At 43.6% G+C, this 25,132-nt stretch overlaps 1 protein-coding gene and 1 pseudogene across 1 annotated transcript; one reads left to right on the top strand and one right to left on the bottom strand.

Moving 5' to 3' along the window:
- Nucleotides 1-1,658: 1,658 nt before the first annotated feature.
- LOC107504442 (putative protein SSX6) lies at nt 1,659-23,891 on the bottom strand. Its single transcript, XM_036226965.1, has 7 exons — nt 23,741-23,891; nt 22,556-22,691; nt 15,806-15,920; nt 15,375-15,464; nt 13,809-13,849; nt 2,439-2,577; nt 1,659-1,800 (listed from the first exon to the last, which is right to left on the bottom strand). Exons 1-7 carry the CDS (start codon nt 23,776-23,778, stop codon nt 1,700-1,702), a joined length of 660 nt encoding a protein of 219 aa, XP_036082858.1. The 5' UTR covers nt 23,779-23,891; the 3' UTR covers nt 1,659-1,699.
- LOC118607896 lies at nt 8,716-8,834 on the top strand (annotated as a pseudogene).
- Nucleotides 23,892-25,132: the final 1,241 nt, after the last annotated feature.

Here is a 25,132-nt window from a genome sequence, read left to right as displayed (position 1 = left end):
TGTTCCACGCACGTCACCTTGGTGACCTGGTTGGTAGCCTCGATGTCCCCCCAACACCCACAATGTTTTGTTTTAAATAGACTCCCTACTGCCTTTCCCCAGAGCTGACCGTTCCATGTCTGTGGCCAGCAAAGGTACATCTGGCAGAGGACTGTTCCATTCTTAACTCTCATCTCCACCCTTGCCCCAAGCCCTGTCATGAGACCATGGATGGACAGTTCAACACCTTTGTCAAGTAGACGTTTACATCTGTTGCTACTCTGCATCACAGCTAAGTAGATTCTTCCAATCCTGTTCACGAGGTACCCCACATGGCCTGCTCTCCCTCTTATTTTTCTATGATCCCCAGTTGAATGTTTTATCTCTGTCTCCTCTACACACTTCCCAGTGGCCATCCCAGCCATTGACCCTGAAGATCTGACAGAGGGCAAAGTCCAAGGTGTCTTAACACCTCCAGATTCAGCCAAAGGGTTGGGGTATACACGAGTCATCAAATAAAAACTGGAAATATCTCCCACTGAATATGTGGTCCACATATGCATGTCTTGTCCATGATGTCTCTCCAGTACTAGGAACAGCCTTAGAACACAGTATACACCTACTAGGTGTTTTTGCATGAATGAGCCCTTTGATACAGCAATTTCACTTCTAGCAATGTGTGCCAACAAAACACTCACACATGTGCACAAGGTTATGTGCACAAGACTGATGGAGCAAACAATTGAGAAAAACTTGTTTATTAACTGTCAGCAAACTATGCAGCATATGAATAATGGGGGTTGGCAGCATGGAGCACCTGTTGAACATGGAATGGAACAAGGGAGAAATCCCCAGGACATACTGTTACTGGAGAATAGTAAGTGGGACAAGCTCATGGTGGTAGCCTGTGTGTTTTTCAAAACGTAGAGGAAAAAGTTTGACTCAAACCCCCAGAACTTCCCTCAGGAGTCACATCTGGAGAGGGGAGGGGAGAGCTCTTCTGTGCAGAGATACCTTACAACACTTGTTTCCTGAGGTAAGTGCATGGACACACAGACAAATATTATACCTTCATTATAGTGCTAACGAGATGCTAACTTCTAGTGGAATGTTAGGCACCTAGTCAGAACCATCGTGCTTAACTTTTCACTGTTGTCAACTCTTTCTTTCACTTGCTGTCCACCTTATGGTCAAGAGTTCACGGCCTGGCCCATGTCCATGAAAGGCCACTAGGTTCTGCTTTTTATCATGGGTACTTGTCATATCCCTGAGGTAAAGGCAAGGAGAGAGGAGAATAAATGGCAGTGAGCTCCCATAGCCAGATCCATCAATACTCAGGCCCTCATGCTGACCTGCAGGGCCCTGATTCTGCTCAACCTCACGATCTGGACGCACTTCCCACTGCTTCTCAAGGCAAAACTTCTGCTCATGTCAGAGACTCCTTCACCTGTCCTATGAGTTCCTAGGCTAGGAGAACGTGTAGCCTATACATCGGGAGCTGACCAGGTTTTGGAGCCCAGGGTACCCTTGGTGGGGAAGATCCCTAGATATACAGAGGATGGAGTAGAAAGAGTCTGGAAAGCCTCATCATTTAGTATCCATGTGGCACCCCAGAGTCTCTGAGAAAGGAATGGTTTTAGGGAAACTGAAATTTGGATACTGGTACCATTAAGAACAGTGTGTTTTGCAGGGATGTGGCTTGGACTGAAGTGTCACAGAGTTATTCATCTTCCTCGGGGTCACTGATCTCTTCATACACAACTGTGTTCTTTCTTTCCCGCAGCCTGTGGGCCCAGACATTAGTCTTCACTGCCCTGGATCCTGTGGTGGAAAAGAGTTGGTCAATGGGGAGTTGTGGAGTGTTGGGCTCTGTTTATCAGATGAGCTGCCTCCTTTATGCCAAGTGCCCTGGGGCCTTCCACATCTGCTTAGAGAGGCTGAAATATGCCTTGCACAAGTACACTCCAAATGCCACCTAAGAGTTTTAGTTTTGTCTCCTACCACTGTCAGGATTAGATTCCACACTTCTTTACTTACCAGAACATTCATTAAAACATTCTTTCAGCATATATTTTTAAGGTCATATTGTGTGTCAGCTGAGGGCTGGGGATACAACTCTGAGTATGGTATTTTCCCAGGTTATTGTGGTTAGAATTTTTTGAGCACCTTTCATGTCATTAACCTTTCCATTTAGCACCTTCAAACAATTTATGAACTATGATTCTTTATTTCCATTTTATGGACTAGGAATCTGGAGCTCAGAGAATTCAGAAGGCTTGCCCATGAATACATGGCTTTTATATCAATGACGACTTAATCTGTGACTCTGGAAGTCATGTATTAATGGCTCAGCTGGTGCTGAACGACATCCTCAGTCCAGCCTGGACCCAGTCATGTCCAGGATCCATCTCCCACTCTAGGAGGGCCAGAAGAGTTCTTCCCAAATGATTTCCCCTTACCTGCTGACTTCTCCATCTGCTGACAAGAGGCATTTGCTTTTCCTGGCGAACACAACCGTTTCTGAGGTAGCTCTGGGCCAGGTGATTCTAGTAGTGGTTTCAAATCATGTTCTTCGCTTGCTAGCTTCTTAGGCATCTCCTTTTCATGTAAAAGTCACATAGAAACGTTATCAATGCCATTGATCTACTGCTTTAGGGCTTACAAAGTGTCTTTACGTGCAGTACATTAATCAATATTTTCCACAACTCTGGGAGATCACTACATGACTCGAACATGAATTGTGAAGAACCTGGGAGGTCAGAAGAAAATGGTACGGCCTAAGTGAAGGGTGTTTGCAAGACCAGAATGCTTGTCTTCACAGTTTCTGGTTCGACACTCTCATACACAGCAGAAGTCTCCATGTAAGCGAGAGTGTGGCACATGGAAGATTTGGAAAAGAATAGCATTCTAGAGAGAGAGAGAGGGTCAAGATTGCGACTAAGTAAAAGCAGGGTTCACCTCCTCTAGGACCAAATTAAAACTACAACCATATTGTAAAAGAATGTGGAGACCGATGTTCATAGCAGCATTATTCACAGTGGCCAGCACATGGAAGCAACCGAAGTGTTCTACGATAGATGATTGGCTAAAGAAGCTGTGGTACATATATACAATGGAATACTACTCAGCTATAAGAAGAGATGAAATCCTACCATTTGCCACAACCTGGATGGATCTTGAGATAATCGTGCTAAGCGAAATAAAGACAGAAAAAGCTGAAAAATCATATGATATCACTTGTATGTGGGATATAAACCTAAAATCAACAAACGAGCAGGAAAAACAAATAGAGACTCATGGACATGAACCAGAGGGTAGGAGGTGGGAGAGGAGGGGGTAGGTAGACAGTTACAGGGGGTCAAACATAGGGGGGCAGGGGGAGGGTGTGAAGTGGGTAAATGGGATCAAATATATGATAGCCAAAGGAAACTGGACTCTGGGTGGTAAATACACAATAGAATACACAGACGTCAAATTGTAATGTACAACTGCAATTATATAATTGTATTAACCAATGTTATCCCAATAAACTTAATTTAAAAAAAAAACATGGAGAATCACCTGAAGTCCAGTTGATCATAACACATATATCTGATAACATAAAGAAGGAGCTACATCAAAGCTGGTAGGAGGGGCTAAGTCAGAATTCAGGCTGGACCCGCACCTGTGGGTGGTGGTGGAGCACCGAGAGTGAGGCCATGGCTGCAGTGGGCCCCCTCAAAGAAGAGAGGGGTCCTCACACCATACAGGGGCTCCCCAGCCCAGGATAAAGAAGTCTCCAAAAATTCTGACTATAAAAATCAGAGAGGATTCTGTCCGGCCAGGTGAAATGGAAGGACACTGAAATCTCAGACATCCTTTTAAAGGGCTCATGCAGACTCCCACCTATAGACACACACACCCTGGGCACCAGCAGAGAGACAGAGGCTCTAGCAGGAGTCATACGGGGAAAGACTGCATTGAGTAGCACAGGAACGCGGGCCGGACAGACAGCCGCCATTGTGCCTTAGTCAGGGCCCACCTACGGGCAGTCTATATATGAGCAGTGGTGTGACTGTACTGAACCGTCTACCTGCACAGGCAATTCTGAAGCTGTGCTGGCCTGGGAAAATCAGCCCATCCTACCCAACCCACAGATTGCTCAGGGCAGCTTGTGGCTGGGTGGCTGCCCCTGCTTTGCCCTTTTCTAGGGCTGAACATTTGGCGCAGGCAACAGACCTCAGCCAGTACTGTGAGTGCATTTCAGGGACAGTTTCGGGCAGACCACTACTGCCAAGATGAGCTTGGGAGGATCACGGGATCTGTGGGCCAGTCCCAGACAGTAGCTGGTCTTGCCGTGATCTGTGACTTGTGGGAATGCGTGGGTGGACATGGAAGCTGCAGCAAGACTGAGGCTGTATTGGCCTGATGGCCCTTGTCTCCCCGAGACTCCACCCCACCCAACCCACAAATTGCCCACTGTAGCACATTGACAGGCAACCATCCCTGCCCTGCCCCTTTCCACGGCTACACATTCTGCACAGGCGAAAGAATTTTGCTAGCACAGTGCATGCATTTCTGGGAAATCAGTTGCATGCAGACCACTGCTGCCTGCAAGAGCTGCAATATCGCTTAGGGGGGATAATAGGGGTCTGTGGGACCGCCCCAGATGGCAGCTAGTCTTACTATGACCCGTGACTCCTGTGGGAACACATGAACACAAAAGTTGCAACAAAACTGAGGCTGTATCGGCCTGAGGGCCCTTGTCTCCCTGAGATCTTGCCCCATCCAATCCACAAAGTGCCTGTGGCCCATTGACAGGCAGCTGCCCCTGCCCTGCCCCTAGCCGGAGTTACACATTCTGCTCAGGCAACAGACTTCAGTACTGCAGTGCTCAAATTTCGGGGAAAACAGCAGAGAGATCACTGCTGCCAGCACAAGATACAATATCGCTTGAGCAGACCGCAGAGGTTTGTGGGCCTATCCCAGATGGCAGTAGGTCTCACAGTGATCTGTGACACTTGTGGGACCCTGATGTCCCAGATTTGGCAGCAAATCTGGTGCTGTATAGGCCTGATGGCCCCATACCTCACTGAGGCGTCACCCCAACAAACCCACAAGTTACTTGTGGAAAGCCTGTTCCCAGGCAACTCAGTCCCATTCTGTTCTTTCCTTGGGACATGAATTCAACAGCAAACAATAGCACTGTGTGGCCCACACAAAGCCTGTGCATCTGAGAGAAACTTTCGGTGTCGGGCCACAAACCAGTGCCCATGAGGTTCAGTAATTCTTGAACAGACCTTGGCGTTTATCGGCTCGAGGTGGGCAGTGGCTGACCTTGCTGTGATCTGAGACTTAGAGGGTGCCATGGAGACAGTGCTGGCATATAAAATGACACTGCAGTGGCAAGGGGGAAATTTCCTCCATATATCAAGGTGACTCCCAGGGTCCCTGTACCACCTAATCCACGAATCACCCAGAGGCTCTTCCAGTTGCAGAGTCTTAAGGGCAAATGACAGGCATCCTCATGCCCGGAGGCACACTGGTTCTTCTGCTGAACTGCCTTAGGCCAGGGATGGGGTATAACAGGACTGCTGCCAACAGCATTGTCTCATTCACTTACCTTTAGATCCAGCATAGGCAGCAACCATTTGTGAATTTCTTTGTAGCTCTCATTAGGTAGCCAGAAACAATCAAAGGCAGTGGCCTACTGGAGAGCCACTCCCAAGGGGCCACAGAACTAACACACTTGGAGACTAGCACTAGAACACAACAGAGAAATTCTGACGAGCCCCATAAGCAGTATACACAAAAGTGGTCTCAACAAGTACACAGCCTACTAGGGGCTAATCCTACTCAGTGGGGTTAGCCTGCACATAGCATCTCATATTTTGTGGGCATAGACAATTCCGACAGTCAGTCCAAGCGTTAATCCCATCACTGATGTACTAATACCAATAAAGGCTTGGTGACAGCAGAAGATCGCAAACAACCTACAGAAAGAACACGTCCAGAGCCCCAAGCACAGGGAATCAAGGAGAGTGCACCACTGGGCCACACAGGATGCCTTCCACATAAGGCCATCTGGCCAAGGCTGACAGATGAAACAAATCTTGCTAACACATAGAAATGAACACAGAGAGGCCAATAAGATGAGAAAACAAAGAAACATGCCACAAATGAAGGAACAGGATAAAACTCCAGAAAATAAGCTAAATGAAATGGAGACAAGCTATCTACCAGAGACAGATTTCAAAATAATGGTTATAAGGATGTTCAACAAACTTAGGAGAAGAATGGATGAGCTCAATGAGAGCCTCAACAGAAATAGTAAGCATAAAAAATCACACAGAAACCATAAAAAGAACCAGACAAATGAAGAATATAATAGCTGAATGAAGAATACACTAGAAGGATTCAACAGTAGACTGGATGAAGCAGAAGGTCGAATTAGCAAACTGGAAGACAAGGTAGCAGAAGATACCCAATTGGAACAGCAAAAGAAAAAATAAGAAAAAAAACTGAGGATAGTTTAAGAGACCTTTAGGACAACGTGAAGTGTAACAATATCTGCAGGTAGGAGTACCAGAATAAGAAGAGAGAGGAGGAGCAAAGGGTTAAGAATTTATTAGAAGGAATAATGACAGAAACTTCCTTAACCTGGCAAAGGAATTAGACATACAGGTCCAGGAAGCACAAAGAGTCCCAACCAAGAGGTATTCGAATATCCAGACCCACACTAAGACACACCATAATGAAAATGCTAAAGGTCAAAGACAAAGAGAGAATCTTAAAAATAGCAAGAGAAAGGCAGTTAGTTATTTACAAGGGTACTCACATAGGAATGTCTGATGATTTTAAACAGAAACTTTGCAGGTCAGAAAGGACTGGCAAGAAATATTCAAAGCTATGAAAAACAAGATGTTACAACCTCAATAATCTACCTAGCAAGGCTTTCAATTAAAATGGCAGGTGAGATAAGAGCTTCCCAGACAGGAAAAAGCTTAAGGAACTCATCACAAACAAGCCAGTATTACAAGAAGTGTTAAAGGGCCTTCTATAAAAAAATGTGGAAAAACAAATAAATGCAGTTAATAAAATGGCAATATTATGTGCCTATCAATAATCACTTTAAATGTAAATGGATTAAATGCTCCAATCAACAGACATAGGGTAACCGAATGGATAAGAAAACAAGACCTATACATATACTGTCTACAAGAAACCAACTTCAGATCAAAGGACACTCAATAGACTGAAAGTAAAGGGATGGAAAAAGATATTTCACACAAACGGAAATGAAAAAAAAAGGCAGGGTAGCAATACTTATATCAGATAAAATAGATTTTAAAACAAAGGCTATAATAAGAGACAAAGAAGGACATTACATAATAATAAAGGGATCAAAATCAAGAGGACATAACCCTAGTAAACATATATGCACCCAACATAGGTGCACCTACATACACAAAGCAATTATTGAGTGACAAAAAAGGAGAGATCGATAGTAACACAATCATAGCAGGAGACTTCAACACCCCATTGACAGCACTGGATAGATCCTCTAGGCAAAAAATTAGCAAGGAAACAGATGGGCCTAAAAGATACACTTGAACAGGTGGACTTAATAAATATTGACAGAGAATTATACCCCAAAACTGCAGAATACACATTCTTCTCAAGTGCACATGGGACATTCTCAAAGATAGACCACATGTTAGGACACAAACTAAGTCTCTACAAGTTCAAGAAGACTGAAATCATATCAAGCATCTTCTCAGATCACAATGGCATGAAACTAGAAATCAATTGCAAGAAAAAAATGAGAAAATGTACAAACACATGGAGGCTGCATAACATGCCACTAAACAATGAATGGATTATTAATGCAATCAAGAAAGAAATCAAAAGATACCTATACCAGAAGATACTAAATGAAAATGAAAACACAATGACTCAACATTTATGGGACACAGCAAAAGCAGTCCTAAGAACGAAATTCATAGCAATACAGACCTACCTCAAAAAACAAGAAAAAGCTCAAATGAAAAATCTAATCTTACAACTAAAAGAACTAGAAAAAGAACAGCAAACAAAGCCCAAAGTGAATAGAAGGAAAGAAATAATAAAGATCAGAGAGGAAATAAACAAAATAGAGTCTGGAAAAGTAATGCAAAAGATTAATGAAACCAAGAACCAAGAGCTGGTTCTTTGAAAGAATAAACAAAATTAACAAACCCTTAGCCAGACTCTTCAAGGAAAACAGAGAGAGGACTTAAATAAATAAAATCAGAAATGAAAGAGGAGAAATAACCACGGATTCCACAGAAATACAATGTATTATAAAAAAAATACTACAAGCAATCATATGCCAACATGTTGGATGATTGGGAAGAAGTGGACAAATTCCTAGAAACATACAATCTCCCAAGACCGAATCAAGAAGAAACAGAAAATCTGAACCAGCTTATTACCACCAATGAAATAGAATCAGTAATCAAAAACCTCCCCAAAACAAAAGTCCTGGACCAGATGACTTTATAGGCGAATTTTATCAAACACTCAAAGAAGAATTATCACCTATTCTCAAACTATTCCAAAAAATTCAAGAAGAGGGAAGGCACGCTAATTCCTTTTATGAGGCCACTATTACCTGGATTCCAAAACCAGGCAAAGACATTACAAAAAAGAAAACTATAGGCCAATATCTCTTATGAACGCTGGTGCAAAAATCCTCCACAAAATATTAGCAATCTGGTCTATGGCCAACCCACCCTGAACAAGCCCGAACCCGTCTTGGCTTGGAAACTAAGCAGGGTTGGGCCTGGTTAGTACTTTGATGGGAGACCACCTACGAAGATCAGGTGCTATAGGAATAAAAAAAGTGATTGTAAGCTGACAAGTTCCTTGCAATCTGTGAAGTCAACCGAGGGTTTCCTTGCCTAAAAAATAAAAAATTATAAAAAAAGTAGTAATCTGAATTCAGCAATACATTAAAAATATCATACCCAATGATCAAGTTGGATTTATTCCTGGAATGCAATGTTGGTTCAATATCCACAAATCAATTAATGTGATACACCACATTAACAAATCAAAGGATAAAAACCATATGATCATAGATGAGGAAAAAGCATTTGACAAATCCAGCATCCAGTTATGATAAAAACTCTCATCAAAGTGGAAATAGAGGGAATATACCTCAACATAATAAAGGGCATAGATGACAAATCTATAGCTAACATACTCAATGAGGAAAGGCTAAAAGTATTTTCCTTAAGATCAGGAACAAGACACGGATGCCTACTTTCACCACTCCTCTCCAACATTGTACTAGAAATCTTAGCCATCGCAATAAGACAAGAAAGAGAAGTAGAAGGCATTTGAATTGGAAAGGAAGTAAAAACTCTCGTCATTTGCTGATGACGTGATACTGTATAGAGAGAACCCTAAAGATTCCATCAAAATACTGTTAAAACTGATCAATGAAATCAGTAAAGTAGCAGGTTACAAAATAAATATTCAGAAGTCAGTGGAATTGTTATCCACCAATAATGAACTTTCAGAAAAGAGAAATTAAGAGAATAATCCCATTTACGATTGCATCAAAAACTATAAAATATCTGGGAATCAAATTGACCAAGGAGGTAAAAGACCTGTTTTCAGAAAATTATAGGTCATTGAAAAAGAAATTGAAGAAGATACAAATAAATAGAAGCATATACCCTGTTCATGGGTAGAAAGAATCAACATTGTTAAAATGGCCATACTACCCAAAGCAATCTATAAATTCAATGCAATCCCTAACAAAATACCAAACACATTTTTCAGGAAGCTAGAACAAATAATCCTAAAATTTATATGGAACCACAAAAGACCTCGAATAATCATGGCAATCTTAAGAAAGAACAAAGTTGGAGGTATCATACTACCTGATATGAAACTGTACTGCAAGGCTTTGTAATCAAAACAGCATGGCACTGGCATAAAAAGAGATACATTGATCAATGGAATAGAATAGAGAGCTCAGAAATAAATTTATGCCTATTCACTTAATATAAGACAAAGGAGTCAAGAATACACAATGGGTAAAGACAGTCTCTTCAATAAATGATGTCAGGGAGAAATTGGACATGCAAAAAAAAAAGAAAAAGAAAAAGCTAGACCGCCTTCTAACACCATATACAAGAAAAGACTGAAATGGTTAAAGACTTAAGTGTAAGAATAAAACCATAAAACTTCTAGAAGAAAACATAGGCAGTAAATTCTCTGATATTACTAATATGAATTTCTTTTTGGATACATCTCCTTGGGCAAGAGAAACAAAAGAAAAAATAAACAAACGAGACTACATTAAATTAAAAAGTTTTTGTACAGCAAAGAAAACCATCAACAAAACAAAAAGACAACTGATTGATTTGGAGAAGATAGTAGCTAATCATACATCCAATAAGGAGTTAATATCCACAATATATAAAGAACTTATACAACTCAACAGCAAAAAAACAATCCAAGTAAAACAGGGTAGAAGACCTGAACAGATACTTCTCCAAAGAGGAAATACACATGGCTAACAGACATATGAAAAGATGCTCAAGGTTGCTAATAATCAGAGAATTCTAAAAGCAGCAAGATAAAGGCAGCTAGTTACTAAAAGGGTACTCCCATAACAATGTCAGCAGACACCTCAAGAGGAATTTTGCAGGGGAGAAGGAATTGACAGAAAATATTCAATGTGGTGAAAATTAAGAACCTACAACCAAGACTACTCCACCCTGCAAGGCTACCTATTAAAATTGAAGGTGAAATAAAGTGTTTCCCAGATAGAAAAAAACTGAAGAAATTCATCACACACACACAAAAAGTATTACAAGAAATGTTAAAGGGACTTTTTTTAAAAAAAGGGGAATAAACAAACAAATATGAATAATAAAATGGTATTAATATGTACCTATCAATAATCGCTTTAAATGTGAATGGATTAAGTGCTCCAATCAAAAGACATAGGGTAGAAGAATGGATAAGAAAATGAAGCCCATGTATATGATGTCTATAACAGACCCACTTCAGATCAAATGACACACAAAGACTGAAAGTAAAGAGATAGAAAAAGATATTTCATGCAAATGAAAAAAAAATCTGGGGTAGCAATGCTTATATCAGACAAAATAGACTTTAAAACAAAGCCTATAATAAGAGACAAAGAAGGGCATTACATAATGATAAAGGGATCAATACACCAAGAAGACATAGTGCTAGTAAATTTATATGCACCCAATATATGAGCACCTACATATATAAGGCAATTATTGACTGACATAAAAGGAGAGATCAACAGTAACACACTCAAAGTAGGAGACTCAAAAACCCCACTGATACCAATGGGCAGATCTTCCAGGCAAAAAATCAACAAGGAAACAGTAGGCTTAACTGATACACTAGACCAGATAGATTTAATGGGTATTTTCAGAGAATTTCACCCCAAAGCAGCAAGATATACAATTTTCTTAAGTGCGCATGGAACATTTTCCAGGATAGACCACATGTTAGACCACAAAAAAAGTATCAATAAATTTAAGAAGATTGACATCATGTCAACCATCTTCTCTGATCACAATGGTATGAAACCAGAAATCAACTATAAGAAAAAAACTGGATAGTACACACACACGTGAAGGATAAATAACATGCTACTCAACAGTGAATTGGTCAACAATGAGATTAAGGAAGGAATCAAAAGATACCTAGAGACAAATGAAAAGGAAAATATGACTCAAAATCTGTGGAACACAGCGAAGCAGACCTAAGAGGGAGATTCAGGACAATACAGGCCTACCTCAAGAAACAAGAAAAAGCCCAAATAAACAATCTTACCTTACATTTAAAAGGACTAGAAAAAGAACAGCAAACAAAGCCCAAAGTGAATAGAAGGAAAGAAATAATAAAGATCAGAGAAGAAGTAAATGAAATAGAGTCTAGAAAAACAGTACAAAAGATTTATGAAATCAAGAGCTGGTTCTTTGAAAGGATAAACAAAATTGATAAATAAATGATAATGATAGTACCAATGTCAATATAAAAAATAAACAAATAAAAAATAGTTGGAAAAAAAGAGGTTATGGTCCATAAATATAATGGAATATTACTCAGCCATAAAAAATGAAATTCTAACATTTGCAATGGTATGGATAGACCTAGAGAGTATAATGCTGAGTCAAATATGTCAGACAGAGAAAGATAAATACCATTTGATTTCACTTATATGCGGACTCTAAGGGAAAAATGTCAAAGTAATTGAAAAGAGACTCAGAAATATAGAGGACAACCTGGTGAGAGCCAGAGGGGAGGGGGTTGTCGGGCTGGAAGAAAGTGATAAAGGGTTAAAGAAGTACAAATTAGTAATTGATAGATGATCACAGGGATGGGGAGCACGGCACAGGGAATAGAGTCAGCTGTAAGGTAATGGCTAGGCGTAGAGTCAGAGGACAGTAAGAGCAATCAGGGGGATAGTTTCATAAATTATATAAATGTCTAGCCAATGTGCTATATACTTAAAACTCATAATAAAATAAAATAAAATAAAACGCTAAAAGAAAGGAAATAAACTATGTTGAATCAAAAAAAAAGAAATAGCCTTTTAAGACCTGTGACATCTGTGAAAGCAAGGAGGGCTTTCTATGAAATGTAAGTAATCTCATATAAGCGAATAAACAGCTTCTGGGAGAGAACCTATAAAAGTGCATAGAGAGGATGAAACACTGCTGGGAAATGGTGTGGGGGACATGAATGTGGGGAAAGGAGAGGAAAGGATGGTGCACAGAAATCTATGGAGACAGTAAAGAAAGGAGTGCGCCTTGCGACATACTGTCCTACCCTGGAAAAATCATTTGTGTGAAAATAAGGAGGGGGTTCCCACGTCAGTTCTGCTTGTGTCAGGGTGTGATATGGCCAGCATACTTCAGTTGCCTTTCATTTGGCTCCCTCATTCAGGGAACAGTGGACAACAGGTGAACCCAACGCTCTGAGCTTGTAAACACTTGCAATGTGGTAATAACAAAGAGGAATACTTTCTCTTATGACTCTTTTGAGTTCTCTCCTCAACTGTCCCCACTGTGGCAACCTAACTCCCAGATCCCTTTCCCCTCTCGACTGGTTTAATCTGTAATTGTGGAATCACTTATTCAATACACATTCTGGCTGACCTGATTCTTCAGAGATGTCTGAGGTGCAGGTAAGGCCTGAAGGAGCTCCCATTAGCGAGAGACCCAGGGTCTAAGCCATTCTAGAGCAACGTGAGAGTGTTTCTGTGACAGAGGAGAGGAGACCGGTACTTCCTGTTGTCATAAGAGAATCTAAAGGGAAGCAGAAGCAGCAGCTTTGGGGGAAAATCCTAAGGAGTCGACCTGAACTTCATAAACATGAAATATCCATAAGCTTGGAAATGTTTTGGAGCTTTGGATTAGACTACCGTCATTGCCACCACGGTCTCAGGAAAATTAATGACTCTGTAAACATAACATCATGGTTATTATTAGATATTATTTTTAAAAATATTCTCACCATTATTTGTATATAACAGTAACAACTTCATAAAGGTTTTCTTAAGGATTAAATAAATTATTGCATGTGAAATGCTAAAGGAATATATGACATAACTATGAACGCATAAGTAGTATCAGGTATCACAGATGCTAATTATTAAACTACTGATGCTCAATCTGGCTTTGTGATAGACAAGGAAAGAGAGGCAGGGAGGACCAGGCCAGTTTCGAAGTTCTCCCATTCTTACCAAATTCACATCAGTGGAGGGAGAAAGGCCCTGTGGTCCTTCAGATTTGGGAGATACTCACCTTCAGGTGTTGCAGGTCGGAAGTTTCCTGTGGACACCCATCTAAAAGAAAGTGATACAGCAGAAGTGTTCTTTTTGCTGAATAATCCCAAACTCCAGAGATTATCCTGGAATATCAGGGAATTCTGCAGCAGATGGTATGAATCCATTCAGTGTCAAGGGCTTATTTTGAGCCTGGCTATGGAATTATTTAATAATGACTTATTTATGGCATTTACTGATGGTGTAAATTCACCACTTTCCTTCTGATGATTTACAAAATGTGAGCTAAATCGCATCAAATGCCTCATCCTGTTACATTACACGCTTCCTACTTTTTACCCAAAGAATGAAATGGGTTGTTTAGGAATTTGAACTGTATCCACATAAAGGTGTGTGACAACTAAAAATCACTATAGACTTAAAACGGGTGAATTTTATACCATGTCAATAACACCTCAACGAAGCTGTTAAGTGTGTGTTACACAAGGAATGATTTAGTCAGCGATTCTGGAAAGTTTGCAGTCTAAACACATTCCCCAATGTCAAAAACCTTGTCTATAGGCAAGCTCTGGATTCTGAGACCTCTGACAGTAATTTTGGGAGCTTGTGGAATCTGGCCTGTTGAATTGGGGAGTCACAGGTCTGTTGGAGACAGCAGGAACATTCTGACCTGGTCTTACGACTGTGCTGTCAGAGCAGAGGACCACTGAACACATCCCATCCCTTTTTTGGCGAGTAAACACACTGCTCGCAGGCACAAAGATTTCTAAAATCTGTTGCTTTTTTCACCCCATGTTGCATCTGCTCACTGACAATTGAAAAAACTCAGTGTGTGCGTGCGTGTGTGGGATTTCTCTCTGAAACCCTCTCCCAAGGTCAACCCATAGAATGAGATTCATTTACGAGTGAGAGTACGATTCTGTTTGGTAAAGCACAGGAAAACAACTGAATGTCATCACATAATGCCTTAATCGCTTTGTCTCATAAGATGTTTATCCTAAGGTACCTATTCACTACTCTAAATTTGGCTCTGGTTGTTTTGGGAAGATTTGCACTTGAATCAAAGTTTTCTTAATTCTCCTGTGATTCATTAATGATGTTCAGCAGGAAAAATAACTCCTTTCAATAAAGAGTGACTCAAACTACAGAAAATTATGGAGAATAATATTAGACACCTGTGCCCATCTACCACTGGCTCTAGTCAGACCAAACACAATCTGACAACTGTTCATATCACTCTGAGATCTTTATTCGAATATAACAAAACATTCTAACCAAGTCACAATTGAAGGCATCTGCACAGCCCTCACGGATGCCTGCCCTCCTCCTTTTTCTCTCCTGAATCTGATGAGTTGTATTCTCATTCAGGTTTTTATACACCTGCCAATAACTTATCCATAAAATATATATGTTCCTGTTTTGCGTGATTTAGGATTTTATACGAATGGCCTCTGACTGTATTAAACCTTCTGCATGCAGCCATGATCCCTTTAGGAGAGAAACTCCTGAGAATCTTTCCTGAGCGGCTGAACCCTGAAACAGTCGCGCTTCAGGGGACAATTTCCAGGCCCTTCCTGTCACTCACCCTGATTCCAGGGGTTCTGATCTTCATTCTCAGGAGATTTTGCGGTCTGTTTGTTAGGATTCATGAAAGCTGGGAGGGTGGCATTGAGACCTAAAAGAAGCAAAATATTTGTTCTTTAAGAGACAGCATGAGAAGTGGGTGGGATGCTGGAAAGCAGCAGGGACAGTCAAGCTCGTCAGCCGGCTGTTAGATCTGAACAAGGGCCGGAAGGAGAGAAACTCGCGGGATCCAAGTCTGAGCACCTCTGTGGCCACTCCCGCCCCTAATGCCTGCACAGGAGCAGAAGGTGGGAAGCTTCCCTGGGACTTATCCCCATGCAAAAGGAAATAAGGGGACACTTGCTGCAGCCTAATCAGAAGCCATGGCCTATAGAGGGAAAGAGGGATGGCTATGTGTTCCCAGGCCTGTGTGGACCCAGAACTTGTTGTTACCTAGACTAGTCATGGTGTCGTAGTTTCTCTTCATGTACACATAGGTGTATTTCTGTGAGTTTCCCAGCTTTGCCCATTCTTCCTTAGAGAAGTATTTGCAAATATCCTTGAAGGCCTAGAAAACAAAGAAAAATGAATCCAGGCAGCAACTCAGGTAACCATATCTGACCTTCAGCTGAGACTCTTCCTGCGCCACAGTACCTTTGCTGGATCTGTAAACTTCAGATAATAACACCTCCTGGTTGATGTCATGGCTATCTAGGAGAACTTGTGGCATCCTAGCCATGCCTGGCCATTTCCAACTCAAGCAAGTTCATTCTTGACTGCCTCCCCATCTCTTCTCAGGATCTCCAGCTAACATCAGTTTTCTTATAGTTTGCCAACTAATCAATGTTCTTCCTTATATCTGTAGCTACGTAGGAATGACTAGACCATATAATACTGCCCATTATGTTACAATTGGGGCTCAGCTTTTGGATAAGATTCCACTGAGCCAGTGCCAACATCAATAAATATTGCTTCGTGCTTATAGCCTTGGTGTCCCATCTCTCTGTTCAAGAATCCTGCAACATTTTGTGGTGCTTGTCCAGGATCCAGAGATGGCAGTCTTTTGCCTCCCTTGTCTTTGGGGTCTGGCCCTCAGGATGCTGGGAGAAGTGCATTTCACCTGGTGCGCCAGTGGACCTATTGTCTGTAGGGAAAGATGACTCTTCCAGAACTGAGTGGCAGCTCCGAGAACACAACGGAACCCGGAGAGGTGCAGTAACCGGCCCTGGAGCACCGCCCGACTGAATGGTAAGGACCCGGGTCCCAGGAATAGCCTGTCCATTAGAGGACGGAAGGGGAGTCTGATCAACTCTCGAGGTCACCCGAGTACTCTACATTTGTTAGAGGAAACCGTGACCTCTCAGGTATATAGGGAGGAGGGCGGAGTGTTTGTGGTGTGTGATTGCGTGTGACTGAGATGTGACCTGACAATGAAGCAAGAGTTGAGCCCCTATCCGTGGTTCCATGAGGAACCTCATACAGCTTAGGGTGGTGTCACTGGATCTCTGTGAGGAGTCTACTCCAGTGATCTGTGTTAGGGGTTTACACCGACCGACCAATTGCTAAGAGGCGCCTGACAGATCCCTGAGAGGGGCGTGGCCGGAGAGGCTGAGGGGAATCTCTGAGTGCATGTGTGTCACTGACCACAGGTGGAAGGATGGGTGGACAACAGAGTAAACAGACACTTTTAGGTTGTATGCTTAAGAATTTCAAAAAGGGTTATTCAAAAGATTATGGAGTTAAACTCACCCCACAGAAACTCTTCACCCTTTGTGAGATCAACTGGCCCTCTTTTGGCATTGGGTGGCCAGCAGGGGGAGCTTCGATAAGGAAATCATTACGAAGTTCTCTCAAGTCATAACCAGTCAACCTGGCCACTCAGATCAATTCCCTTATATGGGTTCCTGGGGGGCGATAGTTTGCAGCTGAACCCCTTGGTTGAGAGTCTGCGTAGAGGAAAGCTGTAGGTTTTCCTAGCTCAAGACTTGGTGCCCTCCCAAGTTCAGTTGAAGGAAAAGAAGCCTGTGTTGCCAGCACTAGGCCATACCGGGCTCCATTCTGCTAGGCTCCCAGGAGCTTATGGTCCAAATGATAGTCGAGGGCCGACCTATTGACTTTATGAGTGACTCTGGTGCTGAACACTCAGTTGTAACTCGGCCTGTGGGCCCCTTTTCTCAAATACAAGCTACCATTATGGGAGCAGCCTTGCTGGTGCAACCTAGGAGGATGAGAAGTCATCCACGAATTTCTATATCTGCCAGACTGCCCTGTAGCACTGATGAGACGAGACCTTTTAGGAAAACGAAAGGCTCAGATTACCTTTGACGCATATGGCCAAGCAGTCCTAACTTTGAGGAGGACAGAAGCAAAGATCATGTCGCTCATGGTTCCCCAAGGAGAAGAATGGTGCCTCTATAGTCTCATAGAAGAGTCCCAATGGGGACTTGAGCTGCCCTTCAAGGTGCCCAGAGTGTGGGCTGAAGACAACTCTCCAGGGCTGGCCCAACACATTCCTCCAGTGGTAATTGAGTTAAAACCAGAAGCTGAGCCAACCCGCCAAAAATAGCATATCATCCCCCATAAGGCACAAGTGGGGATCTAAAAACATTTAGAGAGATTTCTGAAGTATGGAATTCTTTGTCCCTGCCAATCATCCTGGAATACACCTCTCCTGCCGGTTCAGAAGCCACAAACCAATGAATACTGGCCAGTCCAAGATTTACAAGCAGTCAATCAGGCAACTGTCACCCTGCACCCTGTCATCGCTAACCCATATACCCTCCTGGGCCTCATCCCTGCTGAGGCAGCCTATTTCACCTGTCTGGACCTCAAGGATGCCTTCTTCTCCATTCACTTGGCTCCTCAGAGCAACCTATTTTTGCCTTCTAATGGGAAAGCCCTGAAAGAGGAGACAAGGGCCAGTTGACATGGACACGGCTGCCTCAGGGGTTCAAGAATTCCCCGACCATCTTTGGGACAGCTCTAGCCTCTGATTTAAAGGCTTTCCTGGCAAACCTAAACAGATGTACATTACTCCAGTATGTAGATGACCTCCTCTTAGCAGGAAAATCCTATGAGGAATGCATGGAAGGAACGCATCTACTCTTCAAACTCCTCTGGGAAGCAGGTTACAAGGTCTCTAAAAGAAAGGCTCAAATATGCCAAGAAAGAGTCAAATACCTCGGCTTCCACCTGTTGCAGGGACGATGCCAACTCAGCCCAGCAAGGAAATAAACGGTCGGCTCGATTCCTGTCCCTACCACCTGGCGACAAATCTGCAAATTCCTCGGAGCAGCTGCCTTCTGCAGAATCTGGACACTTAATTTCTCCATCCTGGCCAAACCTCTTATGAAGCCACAAAGTCAGGAGAATGGGAGCCCCTGCTCTGGGAATCTACACAACAGAAGGCCTTTGAGGAAATCAAATGGGCACTCACTAACGTCCTCAGACTAGGACTCCCAGACTTAACCAAATCTTTCTTTCTGTGCGTACACAAGCTCATGGGTGTCGCAGTAGGGGTCTTAACCCAACTGCTAGGATCTTGGCACCATCCCATGGCTTATCTCTCCAAACAGTTTGACTCTGTCGCCCAGAGCTGGCCACCCTGCTTGTGAGGACTCGCAGCCATGGCCCTCCCTGTGTCAGGGGCAGACAAACTGACTATGGGGCAACAACTGACAGTTTGAGTACCACATTCAATAATAACATTACTGGAATATAAGGGACAATATTGGCTAAGTAATGTCCGGATGGTCAGATACCAAGGAATGCTGTGCGAGAATCCACGCATCCACCTAGAGGTAGTACGAACCTTGACCCCAGCCACCTTGCTATCTGTGGGGCCTGGCCAGGCAGACCACGATTGCATTGAAGTCATGGATGAAGTGTTTTCCAGACTACCAGACTTGATAGACCAGCCCCTCAAGGACCCTGTTGTAGAATATTACATTGATGGTGGCAGCTTTGTGAGGGGAGGAGAACACCTTGTAGGATATGCTGTGGTGACTCTATATTCCACCACTGAGGCAAAACCTCTACCTAAGTGAACCTCAGCACAGAAGGCAGAGCCCTTCTCCTTGACCCGCACTCTTCAGCTGACAGCACGACTGTGTGCTAATGTATATACCGACTCTAAGTATGCCTTCACCACCCTCCATGTACACAGAGCCTTGTATAAAGAGAAGGGTCTAATCAATTCAGGGGAAAAACATAAAACATGGAAAGGAAATCCTAGAACTCTTAGGTGCTGCATGGGCCCCCAAGAAAGTAGCAGTCGTGCACTGCAGAGCACATCAAAAAGGGGACGCCATAATGGCCCGGGGCAACCACAGGGTGGACTATGTTGCCAAACTGGCCGTGGCCAAGGAGACGGCCAGCCCTATAGCTCTAACTGCTTCCTCTTTTCCCTGTCCATTAGCTAAATGGGACCCAAGTGCTCGCATCAAGAAGAAGCCCGGTTTAAGACTGAAGAGGGGAGCCTCCTCCCCGGTGAATGGTGGAAGTTCAAGGATGGGAGAATTGCAGTACTTGGAACCCTAAACCCAGTCTTTGTCAAGCAATTTCACCAAAGGACTCATCTTGATGGCACTACCCTAGAAACTACTCTGGGTTGGTACTTCTATGTCCCCCGGCTCTCTAGCATCTCCCGAGCGGTGTGTGAATAGTGCAAAGTCTATGCCTACAACAATCCCAGGCAAGGGCTGTGTGCCCTAGTGGGGGTCCAAAGTGTCAGCGGCACCTCCTTTGAGGAAACTCGAAGTAGACTTCACTGAAATGCCTTGATCACGGGGCCTCAAGTATCTCTTGGTCTTTGTATACACCTATTCTGGTTGAGTAGAGGCTTACCCCACCCAGACTGAGAAGGCCTGAGAAGTAGCCAGACTGCTCCTCTGAGAAATTGTTCCATGATTTGGCCTACCAATTACCACTGGCTCAGATAATAGGCAGCCTTTGTAGCAGAAATAGTGCAGCCACTAGCCAAGAATTTAAATATTAAATGGAAATTGCATACTGCCTATCGACCACATAGTTTGGGACAGGTGGAACACATGAACAGGACCCTTAAGACTCAGTTGGGAAAACTATGTCAGGAGACGCATCTACATTGGGACAAAGTCCTCTCCATGGCACTATTAAGAATCAGGTCAGCCCCAACCTAGAAGACTGGGTTCTCCCCCTACAAGATCCTGTATGGGTGGCCACCACCACTCATCAAAGGACTATGAGGAGACCTCAAGGAAATAGGTGAATTGACTCTGAAACTACAGCTTCAGGCCCCAGGGACCACCTTACAGACTCTCAGCCAATGGGTTAGGGAAAGGCTCCCTGTCAGTTTAACCACTGAAGTCCATTCCTTTAAGCCAGAAGACTCTGGGTAAAGGAGTGGAACATTCAGCTCCTAAAATCCCTGTGGAGAGGCCCCTTTACTGTTAGTTTGTCTAACCCCACTGCAGTTAAAGTTGCTGAAATAGCTCTCTGGATACACCACAGTAGAGTTAAACCCACAGCTGCAGAGTGGGAATGTGTTCTGGACTATTCTGAGCCCATCAAGGCAACCCTTTGGAAGAAAATACCGGCTATGCCGACAGACCAAGGGTAAGACATCAGCCTTGCTTTGGTCATACCGGAAGCTGACCAATCTACGCACGGCAGAAGCCTGAGGACAATGTCTCATCAGGATGGGACCCCTGAAGACCCTTTTCCTTCTCCTCTTACTCCGCCACATGTGTGGTGCCAGTCTCCCCACTTCTTCTTCCCCTTGTATCCATTGCGTGCAAAGGTATAGGATAGGTTCTGACACCACCACCAGCTTCACTTCCGTAACTGGCCTACCTGAAGGGTGTGCCCTAAACGCCACAATCTGCACTCATTGGGGATTCCAATACTGGATGGGGTACATAAAGGTTAAATCTGAGAGTGGCCAATCCTACCAAGAGCCTGAAAAATTAGAGGAAACTTGGGCATGTTAGCGATGGACCTCAAGTAGGAGAAAGTTCCATAACCATGCAGAGGGCCCATCAGTCGGAGAAATTGTCCAATGGCTGTGTAATTCAACCACACCTAAGCTTACACTGTTTCCTAGACCCCAAAGCCCACAAATGTATGATAAGCTAAAGGCTGCCTTGGGCCAAAACGTAAACTTTCCAAACCTAGGGAAGAACCAATTTGTTTATCTTGCTGAGAAGACAGCCCATGAACTTGGCATTACTAAATGCTGCGTTTGTGGAGGAGCACTCATGAGTGAATATTGGCCTTGGAAGGAAACTAGTCTAGATGCCTTTTACCTCCTCCAGTGGAACCACACGGTGGCTCGCTGCGAAGAGGGTCTACCTCAGAGGTAGGTCCTCTCCTCCGAAGTGGTAGGGGAAGAATGTCTTGGTCAGATGTGTCCAGGATACACTCAGTGGGTTGGAGAAACTCCACGTAAAGAATGTTATTTTTAAATCACACGGACCTAAACTGGTGGCCCAAGGCTCATTCCTGGTATTGGGCCAATAATACAGCAGCAAAAGTCCTCATGCTATGGAGGTACCAGCCTCTAAACCAAAAATTAGAAGGAGATGAAGCTCTCTGACCCAGTCCTGGGTCTCAGTATCAAAGTGGGGAATGTGGCAGCCTGACCCTGCCTGGCTATTTCCTGCTCCAACAAATTCATTCCTGACTGTCCCCCAATCTCAAGGACTCTCCGGCTAAAATCAGTTTTCTCATAGTTTGCCAATGAATCAATGATCTTCCTTATATCTGTAGCTGTGTAGGAATTACAAGACTGTATAAAACTACGCATTATATTACAATAGGAGCTCAGCTTTTGGATAAGAATCTGCTGAGCCAGTGCCGGCATCAATAAACGCTGCCTCCTGTTTAGAGCCTCAGTGTCCATCTCTCCATTCGAGAATCCCACAACAAACAAGGGTAACATTTATAGCCAATCCCCTGGCATGCACTGGTGCCTACTGATGGTGGCAGGCTCTCTTCTTTCCTTCCTGAATAAACCGAGAGTCATCAGATAAGGTAGAGGGTCGCAGACTTTGTTTTCTCCAGGGATGAGAGGTAAGTTCTGAGTGAATATGGGAAGCTCCTGAGGCTCTGCATCTCCCTGGCACCTTGCTTCTTGTCGCACTGCCTCTGACATTACCTCCTCAGAAATATAGTCACCCTACGCTGTCCCCTTGCCCACAACTCTTCCCCTCCAGATGACCTCACCTTGCATTTCTCCTCCGATTTCTGGGAATCCTTCCCGGAGCTTTTTGCAAAGGAGCTGCCTCTGTTCATGGCGGTGGGATCGGTCTGAACTGGATGGGACACAGCCTGAGTCTTTCCGGTCCTAAGACCTAGGATCCTGCAGGCAGGGTGGAGAGAAAGCACTGAGGGAAGTTCTCACTCAGACTGTCACCTGAAAGGAAGGTTCTGCTTTTCTCCATCCTTGGCTTATCCCTCCCTGAGGAAGAACAGGGTGGGGAGTGAGTGGAGGAGGGAAACAGAGGGGTGGTCAGATGAGAACAGGGGCCAGAGGTCTCTGGGAGAAGAACTGATTAGGAGGGCAGCTTTTCTGTGGGCATGATCATAGAAGCCTTGAGTCTTTGAAGGGGGTTGGCTGCTGTTGTTAGTAGTTAAGCCTGGGGTTTGCCTTATCCTGAAGGAAACATATAAAAACCCTTGCTGGGAATGCAGTCACAAGCAGGCGTAGTTCTCCTGATGGGGTGGGGGGGGTGTTTTTACTCAAGAAGGGGGATGGGAGGAAAGGCCCAGAGATCCTATGTTTCGGGTTTTCAGGAAGAGGGATGTGGGGTTTTTCTCTGTTGAAAAGAAATGAGGATCGCTATTATGAGTGGATTTAGAGGCTAGTTCTTGGTTATTTGATAATTATTAAAGAGAGTTGGAATCTCTGAGAATACAGGTGCAGCCACCGCTCCCGCTGAGAATGTGGGGAGTTTTAACGCAGCAATGTGCTGCTCCCCAAACTGGGGGCAGCGGGTGTCTCTTAGGGAGAGGATGTTTCAGGGTTTGTGAGGCCACAAAGACTGGTGCTTTATCCCAGAGGAGGCAATAAAGGAGTCCATCAGGCGCAGGCTATTATTTCTGGTTGAGGAAATCTCGGGGCGTCTGGTAGAACTGAGGGTTTCTCAGGCTGAGGGGGGTTTGTCTCCCTGAGGAAGAGCAGTTAGGCAGTCTTACAAACTGGCAATAGTTTTAGTTTTAACTCTGCCCGAAAGGGATCACCGCGGAAGGCTTTCCATCGTCCCTGAAGCCTACGGTTCTCGAGGATTATCAGGAGGCACAGCGAAGACCCAACCGCTTGAGCAATCTGCAGAGGCCCCCAGCTTTTCCACCTGCTCCCACCCCCACCGCCCCTTTACCTGTCCAGGGTAACCGTGAGAGAGAACCTACCTCAGAAATGAAGCGGTTGTGAACTTCGGTCGATCCATGCGGAGAAGAAAACCCGCGGTTCAGTTACCCGAGGACCTTTGACCAGTCGGAAGAGTTACTGAGCTTGATGGGGCCAACGGAAGTCAGAGGAGAGCAGAGGGGGGCTGGTAGGGTCTACCGTCCAGGCTCCAGAGCCAGGACCGTCTTCTTAAAGTGGGTGGAGACAACGATTTGGCCGCATGAAGCAAGGTTTCCCTCCGCCAGAATTGACCACTCCCATTTCCGTGGTCTCATCAGCAGGCATGCTCCATGTTCCGTTTCACTCGGCTTACTTCTTCCTTTCCGTCTGCTGTGCGCTCGTCTAGTTTGAATAAGTGGACTATATGTGGGGCACCGTCATGTATCCTTCCGATCCATCCCCTACTTACGCAGTTATGAGGTCTCTCCTAGGACCTCCTGGGACCTCTCTTGTAAATTAAAAATTTTAAACTCTGTGTGTGTGTGTGTGTGTGTGTATGCACACGCGCACGCGTGCGTGCGTGCGTGTGTGTTTTAATTTCTTTGCCATCCCTTATTCTTAGGCCGTATTTAGGATGTCTGGGATAAATTGACCTTTATCCCAGAAAGCATACTGCAGGTAAATGGACTGTGGCGATCACGTCATTATGAGCATGATTGTGATGCTACAAATGGTAAGAAATATTTTTTTTTTCTGTTTTGAAAACTAAGGTTATATAACATTGAAAATGTTTGAAATGGCTTACTTCTATTGGTGCACAGTGGGAAATGTTGAGCAGATATGGTTGTTTCTTTTGACCTTGTTTCTTCAAATACCAGAGCACAGTTTCCTGTCTTCTGTTTTAGGGATCCATTCTGTCTTCAGCACACTACCTAATTGGAAAGTTAGCAGTGATTTATTATTCAAGGAAAGAATGCTTTTTAAAAATTATTGCATGTTTAGTACATCTAGTAAATCTTAAAAATACCAAATGCCTGCCAATGCCAAAATGCATAACATTATGCAAGGGCAATAGTTGGTTGGTACGTGCTTACAAAATCTATCAGTTATTCACTTAGTGATTTTAACTGCTATTAGCTGTAAATCATTTATCAGCTCTTCGATATTGCATGTTTGTTTTCTAGGGATTTTCACACAGCCTCAGTAGCATCCAGACTTTGGACGATGCCATCTCAGATAAAAAGACAGTGTTCTTGAAATATCACGAATTTCCTTTAGACTTTAAAAAAAATTTTTTTTCAATTAGAGTTGACATTCATTATTATATTAGTTTCTGGTGTACAGCATAGTGCTTAGACATTTACATAATTTATGAAATGATACCCCCTATTAGTCTAGTACCCACCCGCCTGGCATTATGGATAGTTATTAAAATATTTCTGACTATATTCCCC

This window comes from Rousettus aegyptiacus, unplaced genomic scaffold, assembly GCF_014176215.1.
Source record: "Rousettus aegyptiacus isolate mRouAeg1 unplaced genomic scaffold, mRouAeg1.p scaffold_m13_p_9, whole genome shotgun sequence".
In the NCBI taxonomy this organism is placed as follows: domain Eukaryota; kingdom Metazoa; phylum Chordata; class Mammalia; order Chiroptera; family Pteropodidae; genus Rousettus; species Rousettus aegyptiacus.
The sequence above is the reverse complement of the archived record's forward strand: the minus strand, read 5'-3'. Positions and strand labels throughout refer to the sequence as shown.

Excerpts from the sequence above, each read along its gene's own strand:
- LOC107504442 (XM_036226965.1), bottom strand. The coding sequence starts at position 23,778 with ATGGATCGACCGAAGTTCACAACCGCTTCATTTCTGAG. Across the intron at positions 22,692-23,740 it reads ACAACCGCTTCATTTCTGAG|GATCCTAGGTCTTAGGACCG; the intron begins GTAGGTTCTCTC and ends CCCTGCCTGCAG. Across the intron at positions 1,801-2,438 it reads GCAGATGGAGAAGTCAGCAG|GATCCAGGGCAGTGAAGACT; the intron begins GTAAGGGGAAAT and ends TTTCCACCACAG.